The sequence below is a fragment of the Gallus gallus genome, chromosome 26 (genome assembly GCF_016699485.2).
Source record: "Gallus gallus isolate bGalGal1 chromosome 26, bGalGal1.mat.broiler.GRCg7b, whole genome shotgun sequence".
Lineage (NCBI taxonomy): Eukaryota > Metazoa > Chordata > Aves > Galliformes > Phasianidae > Gallus > Gallus gallus.
Window position 1 is genome coordinate 1,222,589 of NC_052557.1, and position 25,484 is coordinate 1,248,072.

The following is a 25,484-nucleotide window of genomic DNA, read 5'->3' on the forward strand; positions in this document are numbered from 1 at the left end:
GTACCCCAGGAATTGCCCGCAGCACCGCCGCCCCATGGAGGGTTTTATTTAAAAAATACATGAAAAATACAAAAAAAAAAAAAAAAGAAAAAAAAAAAAAGGATATAGGGCCCCCCCACAGCATGCCAGCCCCCCCAGGAGGGGGACGGGGGGGGCACACAGCTGCCACCCTTGCTCGGCTGTGCTGTGGCACTGGGGGGGGCAGTTGGAGGGTGTGGATGCCATGGTGTGTCCCCCTCCCCAAGGCAAGGCTCAGGCGGTGCCATAGGGCTGGGTGCAGGATGCGAGGTGGGGGGGGGGGACCCCTGGGTGCGCAGGGCGGGTGGGCCGGGGGGGTTTCCTACTGCTGGTGTGACCTTTTGTAATTAAAGCAAAACCCGACCTGAGCCTCTGCCTCCTCCCTCGGGGGGGTCTCACTGTGCTCCCCCCTTCCCCGTGACTCAGTTTCCCCAGGTGGGCGATGCTGTCACCGCGGGGTGCTGCTGGCTGCCGTCTTGCGGGGGGGCTGCAGGCGGCTGCTGGGGGGGCCAAGTCTGCACCTGGAGCCAGCCCCCCCCCCGAGGGGTGCACCTGGGGGAGAGTACGTGTGGGGAAACTGAGGCACGGGGCGGTCCCACGCTGTCAGAGGGGACGGCCCCCATCCTTACCTCTGGGTGCAGCTGTGCTGGTCCGGGGGGGTCCCCTCCCACCTGGTGCAGTCCCCGATGTCGCAGCCCGGCCGGGGGGTTTGGGGATGGCGCTAGGCGGGGGGGGGCGGCTGCTGGGGGCGGTGGTGGCAGTGGTGGTGGTCCTGGCACGGGGTGTGCGGGTCGGGGGGGTGGCAGTGCTGCTCCTCAGCTTTGGCTGAGCTGGGAGAAATGGTGGGGTTGGGGGGGCACGGTCCTTGTACGCGTTCCCAATGGTGTCCCCGTGGTGCGGGTACCCCATGGGGTGGGCTGTCCCCATCCCCACCCCATTACCTGCTGTCCCTGCACGGAGGGGCTCGGACCTGCCCCGCGCCACAGCCCCCCGGGGTGGGCACGGCCGGGGGGAACCACTCTGGCTCGGGGTCCCCCTGCTGCTGGGGGCTCCCCTGGGTGACGCCGGGGGGTGAGAGCGGGGGGACTCCTGTAAGAGGGGGGGGGCACAGGGATGCAGACTGCACCCCGCACCACGGCCGTGCCCCCTCCCCACCCCCCTGCGGTACCACCCACCTTGGGGACGCCGGCGGCGGGCACGGTGGGCAGCAGCGCCCGCACGGGGCTGTCCTTCACCACGAAGGTCTCACGGCGGGGGCTGCGGGGGCTGCCCCTCCCCTGGCCGGGGGGCAGCGGGGACAGCTGGCATTGCTGCAGCTGCGCTGCCAGGCGCGTGGCCTCACGCACCATCTCCTCCAGCCCGGCCCCGCTCAGGGGGCTCCAGCGCCCGTTTGCGCCCCCCGGGGGCTCCTCGTCATCGTCATCATCCTCACGGCTGGGGGTGAAGGGCGGCATTAGCCCTGCCCAGGAGCCCCACAGCGGGCAGCAGGTGACATAGCACGGGCTGACACCTGGCCACGCGTGTGGGCACACGCTGTTATGTCACCCGTGTCCCCGTCTCACCTGTCAGAAGGGGACAGGACGCCAAAGTCGAACTTCTCCTCGGTGATGAATTGGACATCTGGGGGCGATGCGGGGGGGACGTGTGGGGGACACATAGGGGGCCTCCGGTCCCCGGGTTGGAGGACACAGAGGGGGTCCCCGTGTTGGGAACAGCCGCCCTACCTCGCTCCTCCATCATCACACCCGGTCAGCGAGCGGCGCCGGAGCCCATAGGTGACCTGGGTGCAAGCAGGGGTGACCCCACGGCCCCCCCCACAACGTCCCCACTACGGGCACAGCGCCCGCTGGGGACAGCTCTGCCAGCACCGGGCACAACGGGGCTTTGTGGCCACGGGGACAGCACGGGGCAGCACGCAGGGCGGGATGAGCCCGAGCACCGGGGGGGGCAGACCCACTGCTGGGGGGGCAGCCCTGCACCCCACGGCCCCATCCCAGGGGACCACAGAGCTGTACGCCGGGGGTCCGACCCCACACCCTGAACCCTATGGGTCCCAAACCCTGGGGTGTCCCAGCCCCCATCCCAAGCAGCCGCAGCCCCGCACCCACACCCGACCCTACCACACCGCAGCCCCAAAAGGGAGGCCCCAGCCCCCCCATCCCAGTGGAACCCCAATCCCACACAGGGGATGCTCCCAGCCCCACACTCGGAGGTCCCCCTCCCCAACCCTTGGAGGGCCTCCAGCCCCAAAAAGGGGATCGCAGCCCTTCGCCCCCATCCCAGCCCCGTACCCTTCACATCCCAAGCCCTACTGGGCCCCGCAGCCCCAAAACGGGGGGTCTCAGCCCCACTCCCCCATCCCAGCGGAACACCACCCCACACCTGGGGCTCTCGGCCCCATCCCGCGGCTCCCGGCCCCGCACCGCGGCTCTCACCGCCCGGCTCCCGCTCGGCGCTCCGGGGAGGTCCGGCCGGGGGGGGCGGAGCGCTTCGCCCGTTCGAATTCTCCCTCCGGCCCCACAATGGCGCCGCGCGCTCCCGCCCGCCGCGCCGATTGGCCCCGCCCCCAAACCCTGCGCGATGCCCATTGGCCGTCGGCGGGGAGGGGGCGTGTCACCGGAAACGCCGAGGTGCCGCTTCCGGCGCCGGCAGCAATAGCGGCGCAGCAGCATGGCCGCCGTCCCGCCTGACTCCTGGCAGCCGCCCACCGTCTCCATGGAGACTACGTAAGAGGCGGGAACCCCACGGGCCTCCGCGCTCGGTACCGGACCCCCCGGTTTAAGGGTGCCCCTGAAACCCTCACTCCGGTACCGGGACCCCCTTCTGCCTCCCCTCTCCTTCTCTGCTGGGCCCGCCGGGTTCCCCTCACGCGGTATTGGGACGTCCTTCCGGTACCGGGACCCCTTTGGGTCCCTCCTCCCCGCTCTCACAATTCCCCCCCCCCCCCCCGGTGCCGGGACCCCCAGGGGTTCGCGTTCCCAGATGCTGCTACCAGGACCCCCTTTTGCCCTCCTCCACCCCCCTCCTCCCCCGGTTTCCCCCGCCCCGCTCTCTGCGTGCCCCTGGGAACCCCTCCGGTACCGGAGCTCCCTTCAGTTCCCACCCGCGGCTCTACGACCACCCCCAGTTCCCAATACCGGCATCTCCCCCGGTTCCCAACCCCATTCCCAGAACCCCCGGGTTCCCCCCCTCACTCCATGCTCTCCCTGCCCCAACCCCTGGCCCCCCCCTCCCCGTACCACACAGTCTCCCCATCTCCTCAGCCCCCCGATGCTGACGCTGTGGTGCTGTGGGCAGGATGGGCACTCTGGTGCTGGAGCTGTACTGGCGCCACGCACCACGAACCTGCAAGAACTTTGCTGAGCTGTGCCGCCGCGGGTACTACAACGGCACCCGCTTCCACCGCGTCATCCGGGACTTCATGGTGCAGGGAGGAGACCCCACCGGCACCGGTGAGTGCAGGGACCCCACAGCCCCTCCTGGGACAGCACGGCCTTCCCTGTCCCGTCATGGGGACACTGGGACCCTCAGCCCCCTGATGGGATCGTCAGGACCCGCAGCTCCATGATGGGGACGCTGGGACCCTGAGCCTTAGGATGGGGACAGTGGGACCGCTGCCCTGTAAGGGGGACGTTGGTACCCTTGGCCCTATAATGTGGTTATCAGGACCCCCCAGCTCCACAATGGGGACACTGGGACCCTCAGCCCCTTAACAGGGATGCCGGACCCTCCAGTTTCATGATGGGAACACTGGGACCCTCAGCCCTGTGATGGGATCATCAACATCCCCAGTCCCACAGTGGGAACACGAAGACCCTCAGCCCCCTAACAGGGACACTGGGACCCTTATCTCAGTGCTGGGGCCACCAGAACCTCCCCAGCCCTACAGCGGGGATCCCGTGGTGTGGGGCCACGACCCCCTGCTGATCTCCTTGCCCACAGGCCGTGGCGGTGCCTCCATCTACGGCAAACACTTTGAGGACGAGCTGCACTCTGAGCTGAAGTTCACCGGTGAGATCTCAGTCCCCAAACCCCACCTTTATGTCTCAAAAAGGAAAAAAAAAAAACCCTAAAAAAACACCGATCCCATCCATATCTCCATCCATTCCTCCCTCCATCCATCCCCAGGTGCTGGCATCCTGGCCATGGCCAACGCAGGGCCGGACACCAACGGCAGCCAATTCTTCATCACGTTGGCGCCGGCGCAGTGGTTGGATGGCAAACACACCATCTTTGGGCGCGTGTGCCAAGGCATCGGGGTGCTGGGCAGGGTGGGCATGGTGGAAACCAACGCGCAGGACCGGCCGCTGGATGATGTCAAAGTGCTCAAAGCTGTCCCTGCTGGGTGACGTTGGGAATAAAAGCGTGCACGGAGTGGTGTGGTGGTGGTGTGTGGGGTGGGAACACAGAGGTGTCATCCATGGGGCGTGGAGGCGTCACCTCTGGGGACATGGAAATGTCACCTACAGGGGCGTGGAAGTGTTCCCTATACACACACACAGAGGTGTCACCCACAGGGCGTGGGGGTTTCGTGTGTAGGGGCACACAGATGGTGCCTGTGGGGGCTTGGAGATGTCATCTGTGGGGCACAGAGGTGTCGCCTTTGGAGACATGGAGATGTCACCCATAGGGCATGGAGGTGTCACGGGTAGGGACAGAGTGGTGTCACCCATGGGACATGGAGGTATCATACAGGGACACAGAGATGTCACCCGTAGGGATGTGGAGCTGTCAGCCCTGAGGGCACAGATATCACCCGTTGGCACAGAGGTGTCACCCACAAATACCACCTGTGGGGTGTGGAGGTGTCACCCATAGGGTGTGGAGATGTCACGTGGATGCAGAGATGTTACGTTACCCATAGGGACAGAGGGGGGTCACACGTGGTGTGGGGAAGTGTCAACCCTGGGGACGGAGATTGGCACAGAGGTGTCACACGTGGGGCACGGAGGCATCACCTGTGGGACGTGGAGGTGTCACCTCTGGGCACAGAGATGTCACCCAGCAGGACATGGCACGGAGGTGTCACCCGTGGCACCAAACCCACACGTGGGGACATGGAGATGCCCACGTGGGAGATGTGGGCCACCCATGGAGGAACGTGTCACCCGTGGGGCACAGGTATGTCACCCATGGGCTCAGTGCAGCCCCACTGTGGGCACCGGGGAGCACCCTGAGCACGGGGGTGGGGTGGGGGGGGAACTGGGCACACTGGGAGGCACTGAGGGGCAGCAGTGCAGGGGGATGTGGGTGGTGGGGTGGGGATCATGGGGTGATAGTGGGGATGTGGCACTGGGAGCACTGGGAATGCGGGAGGCAGAATGGGGTGGCACTGCGAGCACTGAGTGGTACTGGGATGCAGCAGGGCGGCACTGGGAGCACTGGGTGATGGGGGGTGGCACTGGGAGATACTGGAGATGCAGTGGGGTGGCACTGGGAGCACTGGGCAAGGCTGGGTTGGCGTGAGGAGCTCTGGGTGACCCTGGAGGTGTGCCGGGGTGGCACTGGGAGCACTGGGTGATGCAGGGGACAACACTGGGAGCACTGGGTGATACAGGGGATGGCACTGGGAGATACTGGGGATGCAGTGGGGTGGCACTGGGAGCACTGGGCGGTCCTGGGCTTGCTGCAGAGCGGCACGGCGAGCGCTGGGTGGTGGTGGGGGCGGCACTGGGAGCACTGGGCGCTACTGGGGGCGGCGCGGGGGCGGCGCGGGGGCCGTACCGGGGCGGGCTCGCGGGAGGCTCCGGGGGCAGCCCCGGGGCGGCGGCGCTGCGGCAGCGCTGTACCGGGAGCACCGGGAGCCCCGAGAGCGCCGGGACGGCCCCGGGAGCGGCGGCGGCGGCGGCGGCGGCGGTGCGGGGCATGGCGGGGCTGGGGGGGCTGCGGGCGGGCGGCGGCGGCTGCGTCCCGGCCACCAAGGTGGAGCTGACGGTGTCCTGCAGGTAGGAGAGGGGTGCGGGGCGCGGGGAGGCAGTGGGGAATGGAGGAGGGTGGAGGTGTGTGGCGCTGGGAGGCAGTGGGGGAGTGGGAGAGACTGCAGGTGTGAGGCATTGGGGGGCACTGGGAGGCAGTGGGGAGCACCCACGGTGAGCGGCACTGGGGGCACTGGGAGGCATTGGGGAATGGAGGAGACTGCAGGCGTGTGGTGCTGAGAGGCACTGGGAGCACTGGGGAGCATTTGGGGTGCGCGGAGCTGGGAGCACTGGGGGGTAATGGGGGCACCGGGGAGCGCTCCGAGTGTATGCAGTGTGGGGCACCGGGGAGCACTTGGGGTGCGTGGAACTGGGAGCACTGGGAGGTAATGGGGGCACTGGGGAGCACTCGGTGTGTGGTACCGGGAGGCTCTGGGGGAGCAGATGTGGTTGTTGTGGGGTATTGGGATGTTCTGGAAGGAGCTGGGGAGCACAGAGGATGTAATGCATTGGGGGGGGGGGACACCCAGGGGTTGTGGGGGCACTGGGAGAGCGGAGGTGGCTGCAGCTGTAGGGCACCATAGGGTGCTGGGCAGCACCGGGGGAGCCATGTGGGGGTGGTGGCTGTGGGTCACTGGGGGGTGCTGGGGAATGAAGAGCACAGGGGTGGATGGTGGGGGGGTACCCGGGGGCTGCATGGGGGCCCGGGGCTGCGGGAGGCACTGAGAACTACTGGGGAGCAGCGAGGGGCACTGTGGGGTGCTGTGGGGAGCACTGGGAGGCACTGGGAGAGAAAAGGGCAGTGGGGTTGGGGGGGCACTGGGAGGTAGCAGGACGGGGTCTGCCCCATCTCCCCTATGCCCCCCACCCCGAGCTCCTCTCCATGCCCCCCTCTCCCCTTGCATCCCCCCCTGCCCTATGCCCGCTGCCACCCGGCGCCCCCCCCCATGCTGACACTGCGCTCACTGCAGGGGAGGGGGCGGGGGGGGGGGGGGGGGCACACTGCCCCTCTCTGCCTCAATCCCACCCCCGGGGACCCCAAAGCCGCTCATGCAGGCTGAGTTCAGGATTCAATGTTTGGGGTGGGGATTCCCGGGCGCGCCCCCCCCCCCCCCCGCTGTGTGCCCCCCCGGCTGTGCTGCCTGCGGCCGCTCCGACCTATTTTCCTCCCACTCCATCGGGGAGCAGAGAAACTCCCCAAAGCCACTGCAGCTCCGGCTGTGCACCGACACACTCAGACTGTGTGCACCAACTCACACCTGTGTGCCCCCCCCGTGCCTCAGTTTCCCCTCTCCCCACAGGCAGCTCCTGGACAAGGACACCTTCTCCAAATCTGACCCATGTGAGTGGGGCCGGGGGGGGTTTCGGGGGGCCGGGGGGGCCCAGCGCTGAGCAGCACCACCTCTGTCCCCAGTGTGTGTCCTCTACACCCAGGGACCGGACACCAAGCAGTGGCGGGAGGTGAGTGCCGGCCCCGTGCTGCGGCCAATAGCATGTCGGGGTGCCATCCAGCCAGCCAAACAGCACGTTGGGTTGCTGTCCAATCAGCACGTTGGGGTACCGCTCAACCAACCAATCAGCACGTTGGGGGGCCGGGCAGCCGGCCAACCCGCGTGTTGGGGCGCAGGGCAGGTGGCCAATCAGCACGCCCAGCCTCCCCCAGCTTTGCAGCCCCGCTCCCGCCCCCGGCCGCGTGCCCTGTAATTAGCGGCTGGTTAATTGAGGGGCTCGGGCTGTAATGAGCGGGTGGGTGGGCTGCCCCCGCGGCTGCACAAAGGGGCACCTGGCGCTGCCCCCCCTGACGGCGCTGCCCCAGTTTGGCCGCACTGAGGTCATCGACAACTCCTTGAACCCCGACTTCGTGCGCAAGTTTGTGCTCAATTACTTCTTCGAGGAGAAGCAGAATCTGCGCTTCGACCTGTGAGTGCTGCCAGCCCATCGCAGCGCGGCGCGGCCCCCTCCCCATCCCTATTTCCTATTCCCATCCGCCGTTCCCATCCCCTTTGGTCTCCCATCCCTCTCCCATCTCCATCCCCATTGCTGTGACCCCACCCCGGGCGCAGTCCCCCTCACCCCATCCCCGCTGTGCCCCACTGCCGCGCTCCCATCCATCCCGCAGGTACGATGTGGACTCCAAAAGTCCCGACCTCTCCAAGCACGTGAGTGTGGCACTGCTGCTATGGGATGGGGTGGGAATGGAGATGGAATGGGGGATGGCAGATGGGGATGGAGATGGGGATAGGGCTGGGGATAGCGGATGGAGATGGGGATGGGATGGGGATGGGATGGGGCTGCGGTGGTGACCCCTCTCTCTGCAGGACTTCCTGGGCCAGGCCTTCTGCACGCTGGGTGAAATCGTGGGCTCGTCCGGCAGCCGCCTGGAGAAGCCGCTGACGTGAGCAGGGCTGGGGGGGGTGGGAGGGGGGGGGGGGCTGTGCCCGGCGTCCCGCGGGTGATGGTGACGATGGAAGGTCCTTATCTCACATCCTGGTGGTGTCTGGGATGGAGAGCAGAGCGCAGTGCGGACAGCACAGCTCTGTGCTGACCCCCCCTTCCCCCCCACCCTGAGCTGCCCCTACCCGGGGTCCCGCTGGGGGCTGCCCTCCCCCCACCCCACTGTGTGTCCCCGCAGGATGGGGACGGTTACCGCGCACCCCCGCAGCAGGAAGCCGGCACCAGCCATGTCCAATGGGTGAGCATTGGGGTGCCCCCCCCCCGATGGGGACACGTGTCACTATGTGCCCCCCCTCACCGCCTGTCCCATAGGGGCATCCCGGGCAAGAAGTGTGGCACCATCATCCTCTTGGCTGAGGAGCTGGGAAACTGCAGGGTGAGAGCTGGGGGAGGTCGGGGATGGTTTTGGAACCCCCCCCTCTCCATCTTGTTCCACGGGGGAGGTCACAGGGAAAGGGGGGGCTGAGAGCTCTGTGGCTGTGCCTGGGGCCTTCCTCCACATGGGTGAGGATGATGAGAGAGCCACATCCTGGCTGCTCCCATGGAACCCCCCATGCCCACAGAGGGGGGGTGTCCCATTTGGTGCCCATAGACTGGGGATCCCTTTGGTACCCCCCCCTGTGCCGCAGGACGTGGCCACGCTGCAGTTCTGTGCCAACAAACTGGACAAGAAGGATTTCTTTGGCAAATCCGACCCCTTCATGGTCTTCTACCGCAGCAATGAGGACGGGACGTGAGTACCCCAAAACATGAGATTGGGGGGGTGGGGGGGAAAGTACAACCCTACCTCCCACCCCCCCCCCCCCAAGGGGGAGGCACAGAACCACCCCCACACATAGGGGTGGCACTGAGGGCAGGTCTCCACCACCCCTCCCCCCTACCAAAGTGATGCGTGTTGGCCATGGGGTGACATCCCTGCCCCCCCGCGCCCCCCCCACAGCTTCACCATCTGCCACAAGACGGAGGTGATGAGGAACACGCTGAACCCCGTCTGGCCGGCCTTCGCCATCCCGGTGCGCGCCCTCTGCAACGGCGACTACGACCGGTGAGCGCCGCGGTCCTCCAGGCGGCACTGCTCTGTGCCCTCTTCCCCTCATCTCTATGGTACCCCGTGGCGGTGGGGGTGCCGCTCTGTACCCTCTTCCCCTCTCATCTCGGTGGTACCCGCCTGCCTTGGGCTCTCCATCCCTGCGATGGGTCCTCCCCGCTGCCCGCCCGGTTGAGCCCCCGGTGCCGGTTGGTGGCTCGGCGTCGCGCTGCCGCCTCAGCCCCGTGTCGGACGTTGCTGTGGCAACAGTGGATAAAAATATCCCACCGAAACCGGCCGAGGAGGAGGAGGAGGAGGAGGAGGAAGGAGAAAAGCCCCCACAGAGGGATCAACACGATCTCGTGGGGAAGGAGGTGTGCAGGGTTGTGCTTTTGGGTGCCAGTCATGACCCCCCCATTCCTTACAGAGCCATCAAGGTGGAGGTGTACGACTGGGATCGTGATGGCAGGTGAGCTGGGGGGCAGTGGGGCCACCTCCCCATCCCTGCCCAAGGTGACGGTGACACCCCCTGCCCTACAGCCACGACTTCATCGGTGAGTTCACCACCAGCTACCGGGAGCTGGCGCGGGGGCAGAGCCAGTTCAACGTCTACGAGGTGAGGAGGGGGCGTGGAGATGGGTGCTGTGCCCCCACTGCAGCCACCCCCGCTCTGCACCCTTGGGTCCTGCGCCGCCCCCCGAGGAATCACCCACGGGTGTGACAGCCCCCGGGGTGCACCTCTGGGTGCTCCGTGCCGCCGTGCCCCACATCCTCTGCCTTCCGCAGGTGGTGAACCCCCGGAAGAAGATGAAGAAGAAGAAGTACCTGAACTCGGGGACGGTGAGGGCTGGGTGAGCGCGGGGCGCGGTGCGTGGCCCCCGTCCCGCTCAGCCTGCTGTCCCCATAGGTGACACTGCTGTCCTTCGCCGTGGAGTCCGACCACACATTCCTGGACTACATCCGGGGCGGGTGAGCCGTGATGCTCCCATCCATGCGGTGGTGGCGGTGGCCCCGGTGGGGTTCCAGGAGTGGGAGCTGTGGGTTGGGGCACATCGCCCATGTGGACCTGGGAGGTGTGGGGGGAGCGGGGGGTCCCCCTCCATCTCCCCATCCTCACAAGGGGTTTCCCCCCTCCCAGGACCCAAATCAACTTCACGGTGGCCATCGACTTCACTGCATCCAACGGTGGGTGCTGGCAGTGGGCGGTACACCCCCCGGTGATGGGTGCGCATGGTGAGGGGGGTGGGCCACGACCCCACAAGCTGACACCCCCCCCCCCCCTTATCCTCAACCCTGGATGCAGGCAACCCCTCGCAGTCCACCTCCCTGCACTACCTGAGCCCCTACCAGCTCAACGCCTACACCATGGCGCTGAGGGCGGTGGGGGAGATCATCCAGGACTACGACAGCGATAAGATGTTCCCCGCGCTCGGCTTCGGCGCCAAGATCCCACCCGATGGGCGCGTGTCCCACGAGTTCCCACTGGTGAGACCCCCCCCTCCCCTCCCTCCCATTGGGACCGGCTCACAGTGTCCCTCGTCACCCGGATGCCATCGTCCCCCATCACCCCATCACATCCCGCAGAATGGTGACGCGGCCAACCCATCGTGCAGTGGCATTGAGGGCATCCTGGAGGCTTACCACCGCAGCCTGCGCAGCGTTCAGCTCTATGGCCCCACCAACTTCGCCCCTGTGGTCAACCATGTGGCCCGGTAATAGGGGGAGGGTCCTGGTGGGGGGGTGGGGGGGATGCCCGACCCACACCCTGTGCTCAATGCTGGTCCTGCAGCTCAGCAGCGGCTGTGCCGGATGGATCGCAGTACTTCGTGCTGCTCATCATCACCGATGGGGTCATCTCGGACATGGCACAGACCAAGGAGGCCATCGTCAATGTGAGTGCTGCCATGAGGGGGTGTCCTGAGCCCCCCAGGGGGGCAGCGCCCAGCTGGGGGTATGGGGTGCCCCAAGTACTGGGGTGTAGGATCCAACTGGGGGGCATGGGGTGTCTGAGAACATTGGGGTGGAAGGCTCAGCTGGGGGCGTGAGGTGCCCCAGGTATTGGGGTGCCCCAAGTATTGGGATGCAAGAGCCAATTAAGGACACGTTATGCCCCAAATATTGAGGTGCAGGACCGCTATCTTGGTTGTGGTTTATTGGGGTACCCCAAAACATGGAGGTGCAGCATCCAGCTGGGTGCATGGGGTGCTCCAGGGGAGAGCAGAGGCGGCAGAGCTCCGTTTGGGGTCAGGGGGCGGGGGAAGGATGTGGGGCTGCTGTCCCCGTGTTTGGGTGGGGGGGGTGGGGGGGGATGTGTGATGCATGCTGTGCCACCAGGGGTGGGGAGGGGGGGCAGAGCAGCCCCAAAGGGCTGCACATCTCAGCCCCAGAGCGGGATGCACCCACACATCACGTCACGGCCCCGAGCACCATGCGCACAGCCGTGCCCACGCAGCGCAGCCCCCACGTGGCACACAGCACCGGGGCGGCACTAAGGGGGGGGTGCTGCCACTGGGGGGGGACCCCACGGCACCCCATGGCACCCCACGGATCCATGGGTGCCCAGAGGCAGTGTCACCCCATATGTTTTCACTATTCCCCCCCTCCAGGCAGCCAAGCTCCCCATGTCCATCATCATTGTGGGGGTCGGCCAGGCTGAGTTTGACGGTGAGGCTGTGCTCCCCCCGAGGGGTCCCTGCTGTCTGGGGGGGGCTGATAGCACTCAGCCCCCCACCTCTCCCTGCAGCCATGGTGGAATTGGACGGGGATGACATCCGCATCTCCTCCCGTGGGAAGGTGGCTGAGAGGGACATTGTGCAGGTATGGGACCCCCCCAGCCCTGTACTTTGGTAGAGGGTGCCCACCCTGCCCACCCCCCCACAGACCCCTCCCAGCGGCACCAGGATGGGGTGCCACTGCTGGGCCCAGTGTGGGGATGGGGGGATGGGGGAGGTGTGCTGGGTTATGGGGTGCAGTGGGGCTGGGGGCGGTACAGTGGGATGGGGGGGTACTGGGACTGGGGGGGGCACGGAGGGATGGGGGGGAAGGACGGGATCATGGCCTGGAGATGCAGTGGGATATGGGGTAATCCAAGACATGGGGGGGGGGCACTGAGATATGGGGACACAGTGGGACAGGGGTGTGCTCCAGGCCATGGGGACACCCAAACTCCCCATCCTGTGCCCCGTCCCCCCCCACAGTTTGTCCCCTTCCGCGACTACACGGACCGGGGGGGCAGCCAGGTGCTGAGCATGGCACGCCTGGCCAAGGACGTGCTGGCTGAGATCCCCGAGCAGTTCATCTCCTACATGAAGGCTCACGGCATCAAACCACAGCCTGCACCCCCCAGCCCCGACCCCCCCGGGCCCCCCCCACCCTCCCAGCCCTGACCCCATGTCCACCCCCCCCCCCACCCCCAAACCCCCGGGTGACACCTGGGGACACACAGGTACCGACCTCTGCCCTGAGGTCACGGGTAAATCTCAGCCACTCACTGCCAGCCCCCCCCCCCCCCAATGGAAATTGGGATTTTTGGGGGTCCCAGGATGGGTGGGGGGGGGGCATTTCCCACCCGCTGTGTTATCCTGGCCCCAGGACCCCGCATGTCTCTCCTCCATCCCCTGGCTGTGCTGTCCCTTCGCAGCAAGGAGTGGGGGGGGGGGCCAAGGGGGGGTCCTGGGTGTCCCCCCCCCCCCCAAGTTATTTTTCTACGTGCATGGATGTGTTGTGTGCCCACGGTGCGTTGCCTTAATCTGCAATAAACGATGGAATTTTTAATCACCCCCCCCCCCCCCAAACCCCCTTCCCCATTGGGTGCCCCCCCCCCCCCCCCCCACACACAGCTGCTCACACAGGGTCCATTTCGCCTTTATTATTTCTAAGAACCCAAAATATTGCAAATATACAGAAAAATGCCGGTATAAAGTTATCACACGTCCGGGTTTATTTACAGAGCTCTACATGGCCCCCCCCCACACCCCCCCCCCCAACCCTGCCACCACCCAGCTCTGAGTTGGGGGGGGGGAGGGGGGGGGCAGGGGGGTTATGGCATCTCCCTATGGGGGGGGCATGCACCGGCCCCACTGCGGCGCTGCAGAAGCGCATGCAAGCAGCCCCCCCTGCACACACCCCTATACTGTGGGGTGGGGGGGGGGGGGCACGAAATCTTGCCCACCCCCCCCACCCCATCCCATGGAAGGGGATTTCCAGTGTAAGGAGACAGTGACAGTGCTGGGACTGAAACATGGCGGGGTGAAAGCAGAGCTGGGGGGGGGGGGGAATGGGACAGGGACACACAGCCCCCCCTCCCCGCCCCCCCCCCCAGCCCCTTGTTAAAAAGCTTCAAGCCTGAATTCATTATTGCTACGTTTCCCTCGGCCAAGGGCAGCCCGGGGGGGGCGGGCTGGGAGGTACCCCCCCAGCAGCGTATTGCTTTGGAGAATGGGGGGGCCCCCACCCCCTGCATCTCATGTGCTGCTGCATGGGGGGTCCCCATGCTGGGCTGGGGGGGAGGGCACACCCCAAGGGGGGGGCAGCTCCATCAAATAGGGTGTGGGGGGGTCACAGCCCTGCAGCCTGGGGGAACCAAGGGGAAAGAGCAAAAAAAAAGACAAAAACCCATAAAAATACCAAATACCCCCCCTAAAAAGGGAAATAACCCCCCCTCCTCCCCCCCCCCCAAAAAAAAGAACAAAATCAAGGGGAAAACAAAAGAAATAAGAGCAAACTGACCCCCCCCGGCTGCAAAGAACCCTTCGGATGGACTCCCACCGTGCTGCTGTGTGCCCCCCCCGCAGCACAGCCCCCCCAGCCCTGCCTGCCCCCCAGCGCAGCTCTGTGCCGTCCCAGCGCCGCCGCTACTCCAACAGGTCCTGGGGGGAGAGGGGAGCGTCACTGCAGGGACCCCAACCCGGGGGGGGGGTCCTCATGGTGTGTGTGTGTGGGGGGGCTCACCTCATCCGAGTCGTCGTGGTACCCCCCCTTGTAGGGTGGTGAGGGGGGGTCTGCTGTCTCCAGCCCCTCAGCGCCGCTGGCCTCAGCGTGCTGCCGCAGCACGGAGTAACGATGGACCAGGAACCTGGGGGGGGGGCAGAGATGTGGGGACCCCACAAAGCCACGCAGAGCTCCCAGGCGCTCCCAGGAACCCATAACGGCACGGAGATCCCATAGTGATTGTGGGAAGCCGGCAGCCAAGGGGAGCGCATGGGGACCCCCCCCAAAAAGCCACGGGGAATCCACAAAGCCCATGGGGACACCCAAGCCATGAGGACTTCATAAGAACCCAAAGCCGTGGGGACTCCCTGGGGGCCACAGGGATGCCCCCCCCAGCCACAGGGACCCCATAAAGCTATGGAGACCCCACAGAACCACGAGGACCCCTCCCAGCCATGGGGACTCCATAAAGTCATGAAGACCTCTGAGCCAGAGGGACCCCAAAAAGCCATGGGGAACCCAAAGCCACGGAGACCCCCTGGGGACCCCATAAAGTCACAGAGACCCCATGGGGACCACAGAAATCCCCAGCCATAGGGACCCCGATGCCATGGAAACCCTATAGAGCCAGAAGAACCCTATAAAGATATAGGGAGCACAAAGCCATGGGGAGCCCCCAAGTCACACAGACCCTCAAAGCCATGGGTGACCCCTCAAAGCCATGGGGACCTCTCAAAGCCATGGAAAGACCCCATGGGACCCACAGAGCCCCCCCAGTTATAGGGACTATGGGCACCCCAAAGCCACTGAGAGGCTCCACGGGGACCACGAGGACTCTCCAAGCAGGGGGATCCCCGAAGCCACGGGGACCCTACAAACCCCCCGGGAGCCCACAGAGCCACGGGGACCCCAAAGCTGGGACCCACCTCCCACCGCAGACGTATTTCTTAACGAGCAGCACGCCGGCCACGGCGCTAACGAGCAGCACGGCCACCACGGCCAGCACGATGGGTGTGGGGTCGGGGGACGCCGCCTGCGGGGACAGCACGCCGTCACCCCATGGGGTCAGCACACCCCAAAGCCACGTCGGGGTGGAAGGGGGGCACCCACCAGCTGCCCGGGGCTCAGCAGAGTGCTGGTGCACTTCTTCTTCATGTCTGTCTCCTCCCTGCTGGGGCTCTCCCCTCCACTGCATTTGTCCCCAGGAATCTTGCGGTACCTGGAACAAAATGGGGGGTGGAGAGGGGGGGGGAGATGTGCTGTGAGCCCCCAGGACCCCCCCCCGGCCCCCCCCCCCGAGGTGTAGGATTGGGGTTGTACCCGCTGGTGCGCAGCAGCTCGCGGCGGCCGTAGAGGCAGAACTCCAAGTCGTGGCCCTTCAGCTCGGGCTGCTCCACGCACACAGATTGGTTCTCGGGGCGGTAATAGCCGAAATCACTGCGGGGGGGTGAGGGGGGTTCAGCACCCCATGGTGTGAGCCCAGCAAGAGTGGGGCCGTCGGGGTAAAGTGGGCAGGGGTGTGGTGGCACTGGGATCGGGTACAGTGACATGGTGGCACCGGGGTGGCACTGGGATGAGGTGGGAGGGACATGGTGGCACTGGGCTGGCACTGGGATCATGCACAGGGACATGGTGGCACTGAAGTGGCACTGGGGTCATATGCGGGGACATGGTGGAACGGGGATGAGGGGTGCAGGGACGTGGTGACACTGGGGTTATGCACAGGGACATGGTGGCACCAGGGTGGCACTGGGATGAGGGGGGCAGGGATAGGGTGGCACTGGGATTGCACTGGGGTCATGCACAGGGACATAGGGGCACTGGGATCAGGTGGGCAGGGATAGGATGGCACTGCGGTGGCACTGGGATGGCATTGGGGTCATGCACAGGGACGTGGTGGCATTGGGATGGCACCAGGATGGGGTGAGCAGAGACATGGCAGCACTAGGGTAGCACTGGGATGGCACTGGGGTCATGCACTGGGACATGGTGGCATTGGGATGGCACTGGGATGAGGGGGGCAGGGTTGTGGTGGCAATGGGACTGCAGTGGGATCATGCACGGGGACACGGTGGGAGGGACATGGTGGCAATGGGACGACGCTGGGATGGCACTGGGGTCACACACAGGGACACGACGGCACTGGGATGGCAGTGGGATGAGGTGGGCAGGGACATCGTGGCACCGCGGTGGCACTGGGATGGCATTGGGGTCTTGCACAGGGACAGGGTGGCACTGGGATGGCTCTGGGGTAAGGGGTGCAGGGACGTGGCAGCACTGGGGTGGCACTGGGACTGCAGTGGGGTCGTGCACGGGGACGTGGGGGCACTGGGATGAGGTGGGAGGGGATGTGGTGGCACTGGGACGGCACCGGGATCGTGTGCAGGGACACGGCGGCATTGGGACGGCACCGGGATGAGGGGTGCAGGGAGGTGGCGACACTGGGGTCACACACAGGGACACGGTGGCAGTGGGGTCACACAGAGGGACACGGTGGCAGTGGGGGGGCTGCGGTACCAGAGGAAGTCGTGCAGGGTGCAGGGACACACGGAGGGCTGCGCGGTGACGGCGTAATCGCGGCCGTTCTGACAGACGGAGGATTTGCGCAGGCGCCGGAACTGCTCCTTGTAGCCCAGGATGCAGCCGTCCGAGGGGTCGCGGGGGTCGCTGGAGTGCGCCAGCCAGATGGTGTAGTCCTCGTCCTCACCTGCACGCAGGGGGGCAGGGGCCCCTCGTCACCCCCCTCCCGTTTCCGTCCCCGTTTTCGCCCCTATTTCCATCCCTGCTCCTCCCCATCCTCGCCCCTATCCCCGCGTCTCTTCTCCCCCCCTCTCCATCCCTCTCTCCATCCCTATTCCCCTCCGTTTCCATCTCCACTCCCCCTCATACCCATCCGTACCCCCCCCCGTCCCGATTTCCATTCCTATTCCCCCCCATTTCCCCTCCATCCCCTCATCTCCATCCCTATACCCATCCCCACTCCCCCCTCTATCTATCCGTGTCTCCATCCCTATTCTCCTCTCTTCCCAGCCCTACACCCCCACATGCTTCCATCCCTATTTTCCCATCCCTGACCTCCATTCCCATTCCCATTCCCCTCCCATACCTATCCCGATTCCCCCCCATATCAACCCCCATTTCCACCCCTATTCTCCCCTCTATCTATCCTTATTCCTCCCCCATTTCCATTCCTATTTCCCCTCCATCCCCATTCCCCCCTATACCCATCCCTACTCCCTCCTCTATCCCTATCTCCACCCCTATTCCCATCTCTATATCCATCCCTATTCCCCACCCCACATCCATCCCCATCCCCATTTCACCCCCCATCCCACCCCCCCTCCATCCCCATTTCCCCCCATCACCACCCCCATCCTTCCCCTTATTTCCCCCCTCGTTATCTCCCCTCCCGACGACCTCAGCCCCAAAGGTGGCACCACGGGGGGGTTCCCCCCTCACTCACAGCTGCGGCTGAGCAGTTGGCTGAAGTCAATGGTGTAGGACACCCACTTTCGGGACAGGAAGCTGCTGCGGAAGCCCCAAATGCTGACGTTCATGGAGCGGGCGCCGGGCTCGGATGCCAACCCGGTGAAGAAGATGGGCTCTTTGGTGAAGGTGTAACGGTACCAACACTGCCCCTCATCAGTGGAGAACCTGCAGAGGTGGGGGGGGAGGGGGGGATGCTCAGGAGATGGAATGGACCCCCCCCCACTCCCACCTCCCTGCAGCAATGGGAGCACGGGAGGCGTCTGCTGCCCTTCTGCATCCCAACCCCCAGAGCCCCCCAACCCCACAGCCCGAACCCCAAGAACCCACCTCCATGCCCTGCAGATCCCCATACCCAAAACCCCCCCCAGAGCCTCCCCAACTTCTGAGCCCACCCCAAACCTCCCACCCAGAAGATCCCATCTCCAACCCCAGAAACCAACCAGAAACCCTCAGAGTCCACCTCAGCCTCCACACCCCCCCCCCCCACCAAATCCCCATGGCCACCCCCAAGCCCTGGCACCTCCCCAACCCCCACAGCCCCCCAGACCCCCCTTCTCCCCCTGCCGGGACCCCCAGCCCCCCCTCCCCACGCACTCCAGGACATTGACAGGCTGGCTGCTGTGTGCGATGGCCACGATGAGGCCGCCCGAGTCCAGGATGGCGTAGTGGTGGGGGCCCTCCAGCATCCGTGCCCACGTGTACCCCCCATCATCCGAGATGTACACATCAGGGCTCATCACCGAGATGGCCCCCCCGACGCTCCCTGGGGGGAAAGAAACCAAACCAACAGTGAGGGCAGCACTGATTGTTGGCTATGGGGATGCAGACCCCCCCCCCCCCCCCCCATACTCTGTGCCCCCCACAACTACCGTGCGCGATGACGATGCCGATGGCGTTGGGTTCGGAGAGCGGCACCATGGGCACATTGAGCTTCTGGGAGATGCTGTAGGACGCGTGGATGTGGAGGCTGCACTGCAAGGACAAGCAGCAAACGCATCAGGGTGGGCTCTGCCATAGAATCATACGGAACCACAGAACGGCCTGGGTTGCAAAGGACCACAATGACCATCAGTTCCAACCCCCCTGCTATGTGCAGGGTCACCAACCAGCAGCCCAGGCTGCCCAGAGCCACATCCAGCCTGGCCTCGAATGCCTGCAGGGATGGGGCAAAACGCGGTGTGCGTCACCCCAACACACCCCCGCCCTGAGGGTCTCCATCCCAACCCCACCCGGGGGGGGCTCAGAGCGTGGGGGTGGGGACGGCCGCCCCCGGTTGGGCACAGAGCACCCGGCATCCACCTCCTCCCTGCTGCGCGCCGTCGAGTCGCACGTGGTGTTCTTGGGCTTCCGCAGCGGCACCCACTCCCCACCTCGGTCGAAGGTGATGACGGATTGGATGGAGTTATCTGCAGGGGGCACAGCGGGGTTGGCAGCGCGTCCCCACAGCCCCACATCCCCCCCCATACCCCCCCCGGAGCTGAGCTGCCACCTTCGGACAGCACGCTGGTGATGTAGATGCCGCGCAGCGATGTGACGTTGGTGAAGTCGGTCTCCCCGCCCGTTGTGGTGTAGAGGTGACGTTCCAAGGACTTGGAGTACACCACGCCGCGGTCGTCCGACGTGTAGATGGTGCCATAGCCGGTGTCTGGGGGGGGGATGGGGTGGTGGTAATGGGGGGGCCCTGGGCACCCATCGGCTCCGTGCGGGGGGAGGAGCGCAGGGAGAGGAAAAAGCCCCACAGCTGACACACGGCCACGCTCCGTGCCAGGAATGTGCCTTCCCACAGCGACTGCCCGCTAATTAGTTTGCTCATGAAGGAATTAATGAGAAAAAGTCCTTCCTCAAAGGCACAGCCCTGCCCGGGCTCAGGGCGCCGTGCTGCGGAGCGGAGCAGCTTCCATGGCGCACTGCTGCTGCTGCGGTGTGCCAGCTGCACAGCGCCCACCCCATCCCACCCCCACTTCAGCCTCATCCCATCCCATCCCCATCCTCACCCCATCCCATCCCCACCTTCATCCCATCACACCCCTCCCACATCCTATCTCCATCCTACCCTCATCCTACCCCCCATCCTCATCCCCATCCCACACCCACGCTCACCTTATCCTCATGCCATCCCCATCCTCACTTCATCCCCATCCTCACACCATCCCCATCCCATCACACTCCATCCCCATTCCTCCCCCATCCCACATCCATCTTCCTCCCATCCTCACGCCATCCCCATCCTCACACCTCCCATCTCCTACCCACATCCCATCCTCATCCTACCCCCATCCTCACCCCCATCCCATCCCCACATTCACCTTATCCTCACCCCACCCCCCCCCAACCCCCGCTCACCGCCCGGCTCATCCACGTGCATGAACACCAGGTCGTCGTTGGCCGCCAGGATGGAGTAGAACTGCTCGTGGCCGACGGAGGGCAGCTGTGCCATGCTCCAGCTCTCACCTTGGTCCAGCGAGACGTGGATGCGCCGCGTGAAACCCTGCAGGACCCACAGCACAGCCTCAGCCCGGCTCCTCCCTGCGCCGACGGAGGTGGGGACGCAGGGAGGGGATGGCCACCTTCTCGGTCATGACAGAGGCGAAGAGGAAGCGGCCGCCCAGCCCGAAGGAGTAGATCTTGGTGCCGATGACTTTGAAGGTCTTGCCGAAGTCGGTGGTCTTCTTCAGCTCCAGGAAGCCGAGGTCAGCTTCTTGGGGACAAAGGGCAGCGGGTTAACGGGGCGCCCCGCGCTCCCCGGGGACAGCAGCGGGGCGGCACTCACTGCAGGAGCCGTTCAGGTATGTGGTGAAGAAGATGGTGTTGTTTGCACCCCTGCAAGAGAGCGGTGATGGAGGCGGCGGTGCGGCGGCACCACCCCGGCAGCGCAGACGGCGGGCGGGCGCTCACCACTTGGCCAGGCACACGGCTCTGTGGATCTGCTCCCAGCGCTCCCCGAAGTCCTTGGAGACCCAGAGGCCGTTCTGCAAAAGACGAATGCCACTCATCAACAGCACGTCCCCATCCCAGCACAGCCCCACCCCCACCACGTCCCCATCCCCAACACGTCCCCCATCCCATCCCCAATACAACCCCCTCCCAACACATCCACATTGCAACATGGTCCCATCCCCAACACCTCCCCATCCCATCCCACCATGTCCCCCCAAACCCATCCCAACACATCCCCATCCCAGAATGTCCCCACCCCCATCCCAGCACGGCCCCATCCCCAACATGTCCCCCCATTCCATCCCACCACGCTCCCATCCCATCCCCAACACAGCCCCATCCCAACACATCCCCATCCCATCCCAACACTCTGCCATCCCACCACATCCCCCCATCCCCACCACCGCTCCATCCCCAGCACGTCTCCCCATCCCAACATGTCCCCATCCCATCCCCAACACCTCCCCCTATCCCATCCCACGACGTCCCCCCATCCCAGAATGTCCCTGCCCCATCCCAGCACGGCCCCATCCCATCCCCAACACAACCCCATCCCAACATGCCCCCATTCCATCCCAACATGCCATCCCCACCACCGCTCCATCCCCAGCACACCTCCCCATCCCATCCCCAACGCCTCCCCATCCCATCCCACCACGTCCCCCCATCCCCACCACTGCTCCATCCCCAGCACGTCTCCCCATCCCAACGCCTCTCCACCCCATCCCCAATGCCCCCCCATCCCATCCCCAACGCCCCCCCATCCCATCCCACCACGTCCCCCCATCCCCACCATCACTCCATCCCCAGCATGTCTCCCCATCTCATCCCAACGCCTCCCCCTCCCATCCCACCACGTCCCCCATCCCATCCCCAACACCTCCCTATCCCCAACGCCCCCCCATCCCATCCCCCAATGCCTCCCCATCCCATCCCAACGCCCCCCCATCCCATCCCACCACGTCCCCCATCCCATCCCCAACACCTCCCTATCCCCAACGCCCCCCCATCCCATCCCCAACGCCCCCCCATCCCATCCCCCAACGCCCCCCCATCCCATCCCCAACGCCCCCCCATCCCATCCCCAACGCCCCCCCCTCCCCGCGGCCATACATCGGTGCTGAGCGCCAGCAGGCGGTCGGAGTCCTGGGGGTGGTAGGAGATCTGTGCCAGCGGGTGGAAGGGCAGCTCCGTCTGCACAAAGTTCTTGGCAAAGTCGGACGAGCGGAAGATGCGGCCGCCGCGGCTCCCACCGGAGACATCGCCTGTCAGGATGACCTGCGGGGGGGGCACAGCACCGGGCTCAGCACTGCGGCACCGCACCCAGGGCGGCCGAGGGGGGGTGTGGGATAGCAGATAAGGGTTGGGATTAGGGGGTAGGATAGGGGTAGGGTCAGGGTTTCAGTTACGGGTTAGGGGTTAATGGTTAGGGTTGGGGGCTTGGGTTTAGGGTAGGGGTTAATGGTTAGGGTTGGGGGCTTGGGTTTAGGGTAGGGGTTAATGGTTAGGGTTGGGGGCTTGGGTTTAGGGTAGGGGTTAATGGTTAGGGTTGGGGGGTTGGGTTTAGGGTAGAGGGTTGGGGTTTAGGGTAGGGGTTAATGGTTAGGGTTGGGGGGTTGGGTTTAGGGTAGGGGTTAACGGTTAGGGTTGGGGGGTTAGGTTTAGGGTAGGGGTTAATGGTTAGGGTTGGGGGGGTGGGTTTAGGGTAGGGGTTAAGGGTTAGGGTTGGGGTTTCAGTTGGGGTTTCAGCTGGGGGTTTGGGGTAGGCGTCAATGGTTAGGATTGGGGGTTTGGGTTTCAGTTGTGGGTTTGGGGTAGGGGTTAATGGTTTGGGTGGGGGTTTCAGTTATGGGTTTGGGTCAGGGCGTGGGGTTCCCACCTTCCCCAAATTGTCGGGGCTGATGGCCATGCCGAACTCGGTGCGGATGAAGGTGTTGTTGATGAGGTTGGTGATGTCCTTGAAGGTCTTCCCATAGTCCTCACTGTAAGGGGACGGCACGGCTGTCAGCACCACTGGGACCCCCTCAGCAGCCAGGGCTGACGCTGCCTGCGGGGCCCCACTCCTCAAATTTGACGGGGGGACAGTAGGGGGATTAGGGGGGGGTCAGTACCTGCGGTAGAGCTTGGACTGCCCGGAGATCACAATGACCCAGGGCACCTGGAACGTGGTCAGCACGAGGATGACCTGCGGGAGCACAGCGTGCACGGCTCGGCGCCGGGGGTCCCCCCCTCCCACAGCCCCTCAGTGGGGCGGCAGCACCCCCACCCTCAGCCCATCTTACCCCCGTGCTATCGCCCACCCAGGACAGGGACACGGAGCCGCTGAGGTCATCGAAGACGCACTGAGGGAGAGAAGGGAGAAACGTCCTTCGATGGGCACCGGGACCGACAGCCCCCGGACGGGGGGGACCCCGCGGGGTGCGCACAGGGATGGGGACACGGAGCTCCTGAGGGTCCGCAACGCCGGGAGGGGGCTGGGAGGAGGATAGAGGGCACGGGGATGTGGGGATCGGGGGGATGCGGGGCCGGGGGGAGGAGCGGGTGGGTGTGGGGCGGCAGTGGGGCGGGGAGGCTCTGCTCAGGAAGGGGAGGAAATGAGGCCACCGCCGCCGTCCCCGTTGCCCAAACAGCGCCCCGCCGGGCAGCGCCGCCCCGCGCCTCCCCTGCACGGAGGGGGGAATGGGGGAAAGGGGAAGGGATGGAAACGACCCCCGGCCGAACGGCGACCCCGGCGCGGACACGGAGCGGAGACAGCGGACCGCAGCAACCGCGTCCCAACTCCGCGCTCCCGGTGCGTCCCGGCGGCGCCCGTCCCCGGGTGCCAATTAGCGGCAATTAACGACCGGCCGGGCCGGCAGAGCGGGCGCACCCTGCGGGGAGCGGTGGCGGAGGACGCCGTGGGGAGGAGGGGGGGGCGGTCGGATCGGGGCACCCCGCGCTGCGGGACGGGGCTGTCCGTGTGTCCGTCCGCCCGGCTGTCCGTCCAGAGGCGCGTGACGGAGCTGTCGGTCCGTCCGTCCGTCCCACCCAGGCAACACAGGGCCACCACGAGCGGCTGTCCGCCCGTCCGTCCGTCCGTCCAGCCGCCCTACCCGGCTCCGCAACCGACCTCCGTCTGCACCGGGGGAGGCGGCGAAGCGCTCCCCGTCCGTCTGTCCGTCCGTCCCCCGCCCAGCCCGGTGGGTGCCCCGGGCTCCGTCTGCCCCTCCCCGCCTCGCTCTGTCCGTCCGCCCGCGCCGCTCCGTCCCGTCCGTCCTCGCTGCCGCCGGGCGGTGGCGGTGGCGGTGCGGGGGTCTCCCGGTCCTCCCGGTCCTCCCGTCCCCCCGCCCGGCGCCGCCCCGCCCGCCGCTCACCTGGTGCGTGTTGTTGCCCAGCACGGCCGTGACGCCGCGCAGCCCCCCGCAGCCCTCCCCGCCCTCCTCCGGCCCTCCGCCCGGGGACGTCCGCAGAGCCGCCGCCAACGCCACCGCCGCCACCGCCGCCGTCAGCCGCGCCGTCCCGCGCGGGCCCATGGCGACTCCGGCCGCCGCCGCCGCCCCGCGCCCGCACCGGCCTCGCCCCGCCTCCTCGCCCGTCCGCCACGCCCCATTGGTTAACGGAGCCCCGCGGCACGCCCCCTCGCCGCGCCCCCGCCGCGTGGTTGGTTCAAGGGGACGTCGCTCGAGCCCGGCGAACCGCCTCCACCGCGGCAGCGTTCCGATTAGCCCGCTGCCGCGTCGATCACCGCCGTTCTCCTCTCGCGATTGGCTCCCGGTGCTAGTCCGATGGGTACGAGCCCGCCCCTCTCATCCGGCCCGTGGGCTCTTATCCACCTAACGACAACCCTCTGATTGGCTGCGCCCGGGGGGCGGCCGAGCGATTTTTTGATTGGTCGAGGCGACAGGTAGCTGGGCGCGGGGGCGCGCCGAGCCCAGGCGGGCCGGGGAAGGGGGGGGGGGGGGGGGTGACAGCAGTCGTGGATTTGGGGTCAAACTGCTGGTTTCGGGGACACGACGTGTGGGGTTTGGGGTACTGCTGACTTGGGGGCGTACATCGTGGTTTTGGGGGCATAACTCCCGGCTGTGGGTTATAACAGCCGGTTTTGGTGCACAGCACGTGGCTTTGGGGCATAACTCCCAGTATGGGGCACCACCGCGACGTACAGCTCCCAGTTTGGGGACACAGAGCCCAGCTTGGAGACTCCTGCTTTGGTGGCACAACGCCCCATTTGGGGGCAAATCTCACACGTTTTGGGGTACAGCTCGCGGTTTTGGGGCGCCGTTCCAAGCCGTGGCCCACAGCTCCTCGTTTTAAGGCATAGCTCTGAATTCTGGGGGGCCGAACTCCCAGATTGAGGGCAGAACTCCACTCCTGGTTTGGGGGCACAGCTCATCTCCCAGAGCCCCTAAGAAGCCCTCCCAGGGGCGGCTGCCCCACATCTCCGTGGGCACAGCCCCCACACCCCCCCAGCCGCACACACAGCACCGTGCCCCCCTCTGCCCCAGAGCAGGGCACAAAGCACCATTCTCTACCACAGGGCCGGGTTGGAAGAATCAGCTTTTTGTTCCCTGGGACACAAACAGGGTGAGGAGCAGCACAGCAGGGAGGCAGGGGATGGGGCAGCAGCCCGAGCCAGGCGCAGGGATGCGGCCCTGAAGGACAAAGTCCACGGGCACCTGCAGGGCTGGCACTGCCCAGGCACGGCGTGGCACTGCCCCTTGGCTCTGCAAAGGAAT

General features: G+C 66.0%; 4 protein-coding genes and 1 non-coding gene across 22 annotated transcripts; 3 read left to right on the plus strand and 2 right to left on the minus strand.

The window, feature by feature from the left end:
* Nucleotides 1–30: 30 nt before the first annotated feature.
* Nucleotides 31–2,735, minus strand: PSRC1 (proline and serine rich coiled-coil 1). 10 transcript variants are annotated; one of them, XM_015298784.4, is made up of 7 exons: nt 2,454–2,562; nt 1,743–1,798; nt 1,581–1,638; nt 1,194–1,452; nt 960–1,107; nt 648–848; nt 31–570 (listed from the first exon to the last, which is right to left on the minus strand). In XM_015298784.4, exons 2-7 carry the CDS (start codon nt 1,756–1,758, stop codon nt 467–469), a joined length of 786 nt encoding a protein of 261 aa, XP_015154270.3. In that variant the 5' UTR covers nt 1,759–1,798; nt 2,454–2,562; the 3' UTR covers nt 31–466. The 10 variants fall into 10 exon arrangements, with proteins under 10 accessions (XP_015154270.3, XP_015154271.3, XP_015154267.3 ...); XM_015298785.4 differs by having other exon boundaries at nt 2,442–2,562; XM_015298781.3 differs by lacking the exon at nt 1,581–1,638 and having other exon boundaries at nt 2,454–2,735.
* On the plus strand, nt 2,660–4,392 carry PPIL1 (peptidylprolyl isomerase like 1). 7 transcript variants are annotated; one of them, XM_040652887.2, is made up of 4 exons: nt 2,660–2,825; nt 3,282–3,470; nt 3,961–4,029; nt 4,147–4,392. In XM_040652887.2, exons 2-4 carry the CDS (start codon nt 3,317–3,319, stop codon nt 4,365–4,367), a joined length of 444 nt encoding a protein of 147 aa, XP_040508821.1. In that variant the 5' UTR covers nt 2,660–2,825; nt 3,282–3,316; the 3' UTR covers nt 4,368–4,392. The 7 variants fall into 7 exon arrangements, with proteins under 7 accessions (XP_040508821.1, XP_015154272.1, XP_046760158.1 ...); XM_015298786.3 differs by having other exon boundaries at nt 3,316–3,470; XM_046904202.1 differs by having other exon boundaries at nt 2,660–2,779.
* Nucleotides 4,393–5,778: 1,386 nt separating this feature from the next.
* Nucleotides 5,779–13,568, plus strand: LOC101748755 (copine-5-like). 2 transcript variants are annotated; one of them, XM_025143834.3, is made up of 21 exons: nt 5,779–5,963; nt 7,235–7,279; nt 7,348–7,394; nt 7,750–7,853; nt 8,053–8,092; nt 8,252–8,328; nt 8,566–8,625; nt 8,700–8,763; nt 9,017–9,120; nt 9,328–9,432; nt 9,842–9,883; nt 9,955–10,030; nt 10,201–10,254; nt 10,322–10,383; nt 10,553–10,599; nt 10,718–10,899; nt 10,999–11,126; nt 11,204–11,306; nt 12,021–12,078; nt 12,158–12,231; nt 12,612–13,568. In XM_025143834.3, coding segments are annotated over exons 2-21 (1,617 nt in total). In that variant the 5' UTR covers nt 5,779–5,963; nt 7,235–7,278; the 3' UTR covers nt 12,801–13,568. The 2 variants fall into 2 exon arrangements, with proteins under 2 accessions (XP_024999602.2, XP_024999601.2); XM_025143833.3 differs by having other exon boundaries at nt 7,235–7,275.
* On the plus strand, nt 12,045–12,099 carry MIR12252 (microRNA mir-12252). Its single transcript, NR_162016.2, has one exon. It is a non-coding gene; the product is annotated as a microRNA mir-12252 (primary transcript).
* Nucleotides 13,263–24,287, minus strand: SORT1 (sortilin 1). 2 transcript variants are annotated; one of them, XM_015298776.4, is made up of 20 exons: nt 24,123–24,287; nt 23,052–23,111; nt 22,881–22,954; nt 22,649–22,751; nt 21,883–22,047; nt 20,728–20,801; nt 20,603–20,652; nt 20,400–20,527; nt 20,176–20,320; nt 19,322–19,477; nt 19,132–19,238; nt 18,702–18,804; nt 18,427–18,595; nt 17,807–17,997; nt 16,861–17,050; nt 15,664–15,780; nt 15,454–15,562; nt 15,270–15,376; nt 14,365–14,488; nt 13,263–14,282 (listed from the first exon to the last, which is right to left on the minus strand). In XM_015298776.4, exons 1-20 carry the CDS (start codon nt 24,279–24,281, stop codon nt 14,268–14,270), a joined length of 2,346 nt encoding a protein of 781 aa, XP_015154262.2. In that variant the 5' UTR covers nt 24,282–24,287; the 3' UTR covers nt 13,263–14,267. The 2 variants fall into 2 exon arrangements, with proteins under 2 accessions (XP_015154262.2, XP_046760155.1); XM_046904199.1 differs by having other exon boundaries at nt 20,400–20,530.
* Nucleotides 24,288–25,484: the final 1,197 nt, after the last annotated feature.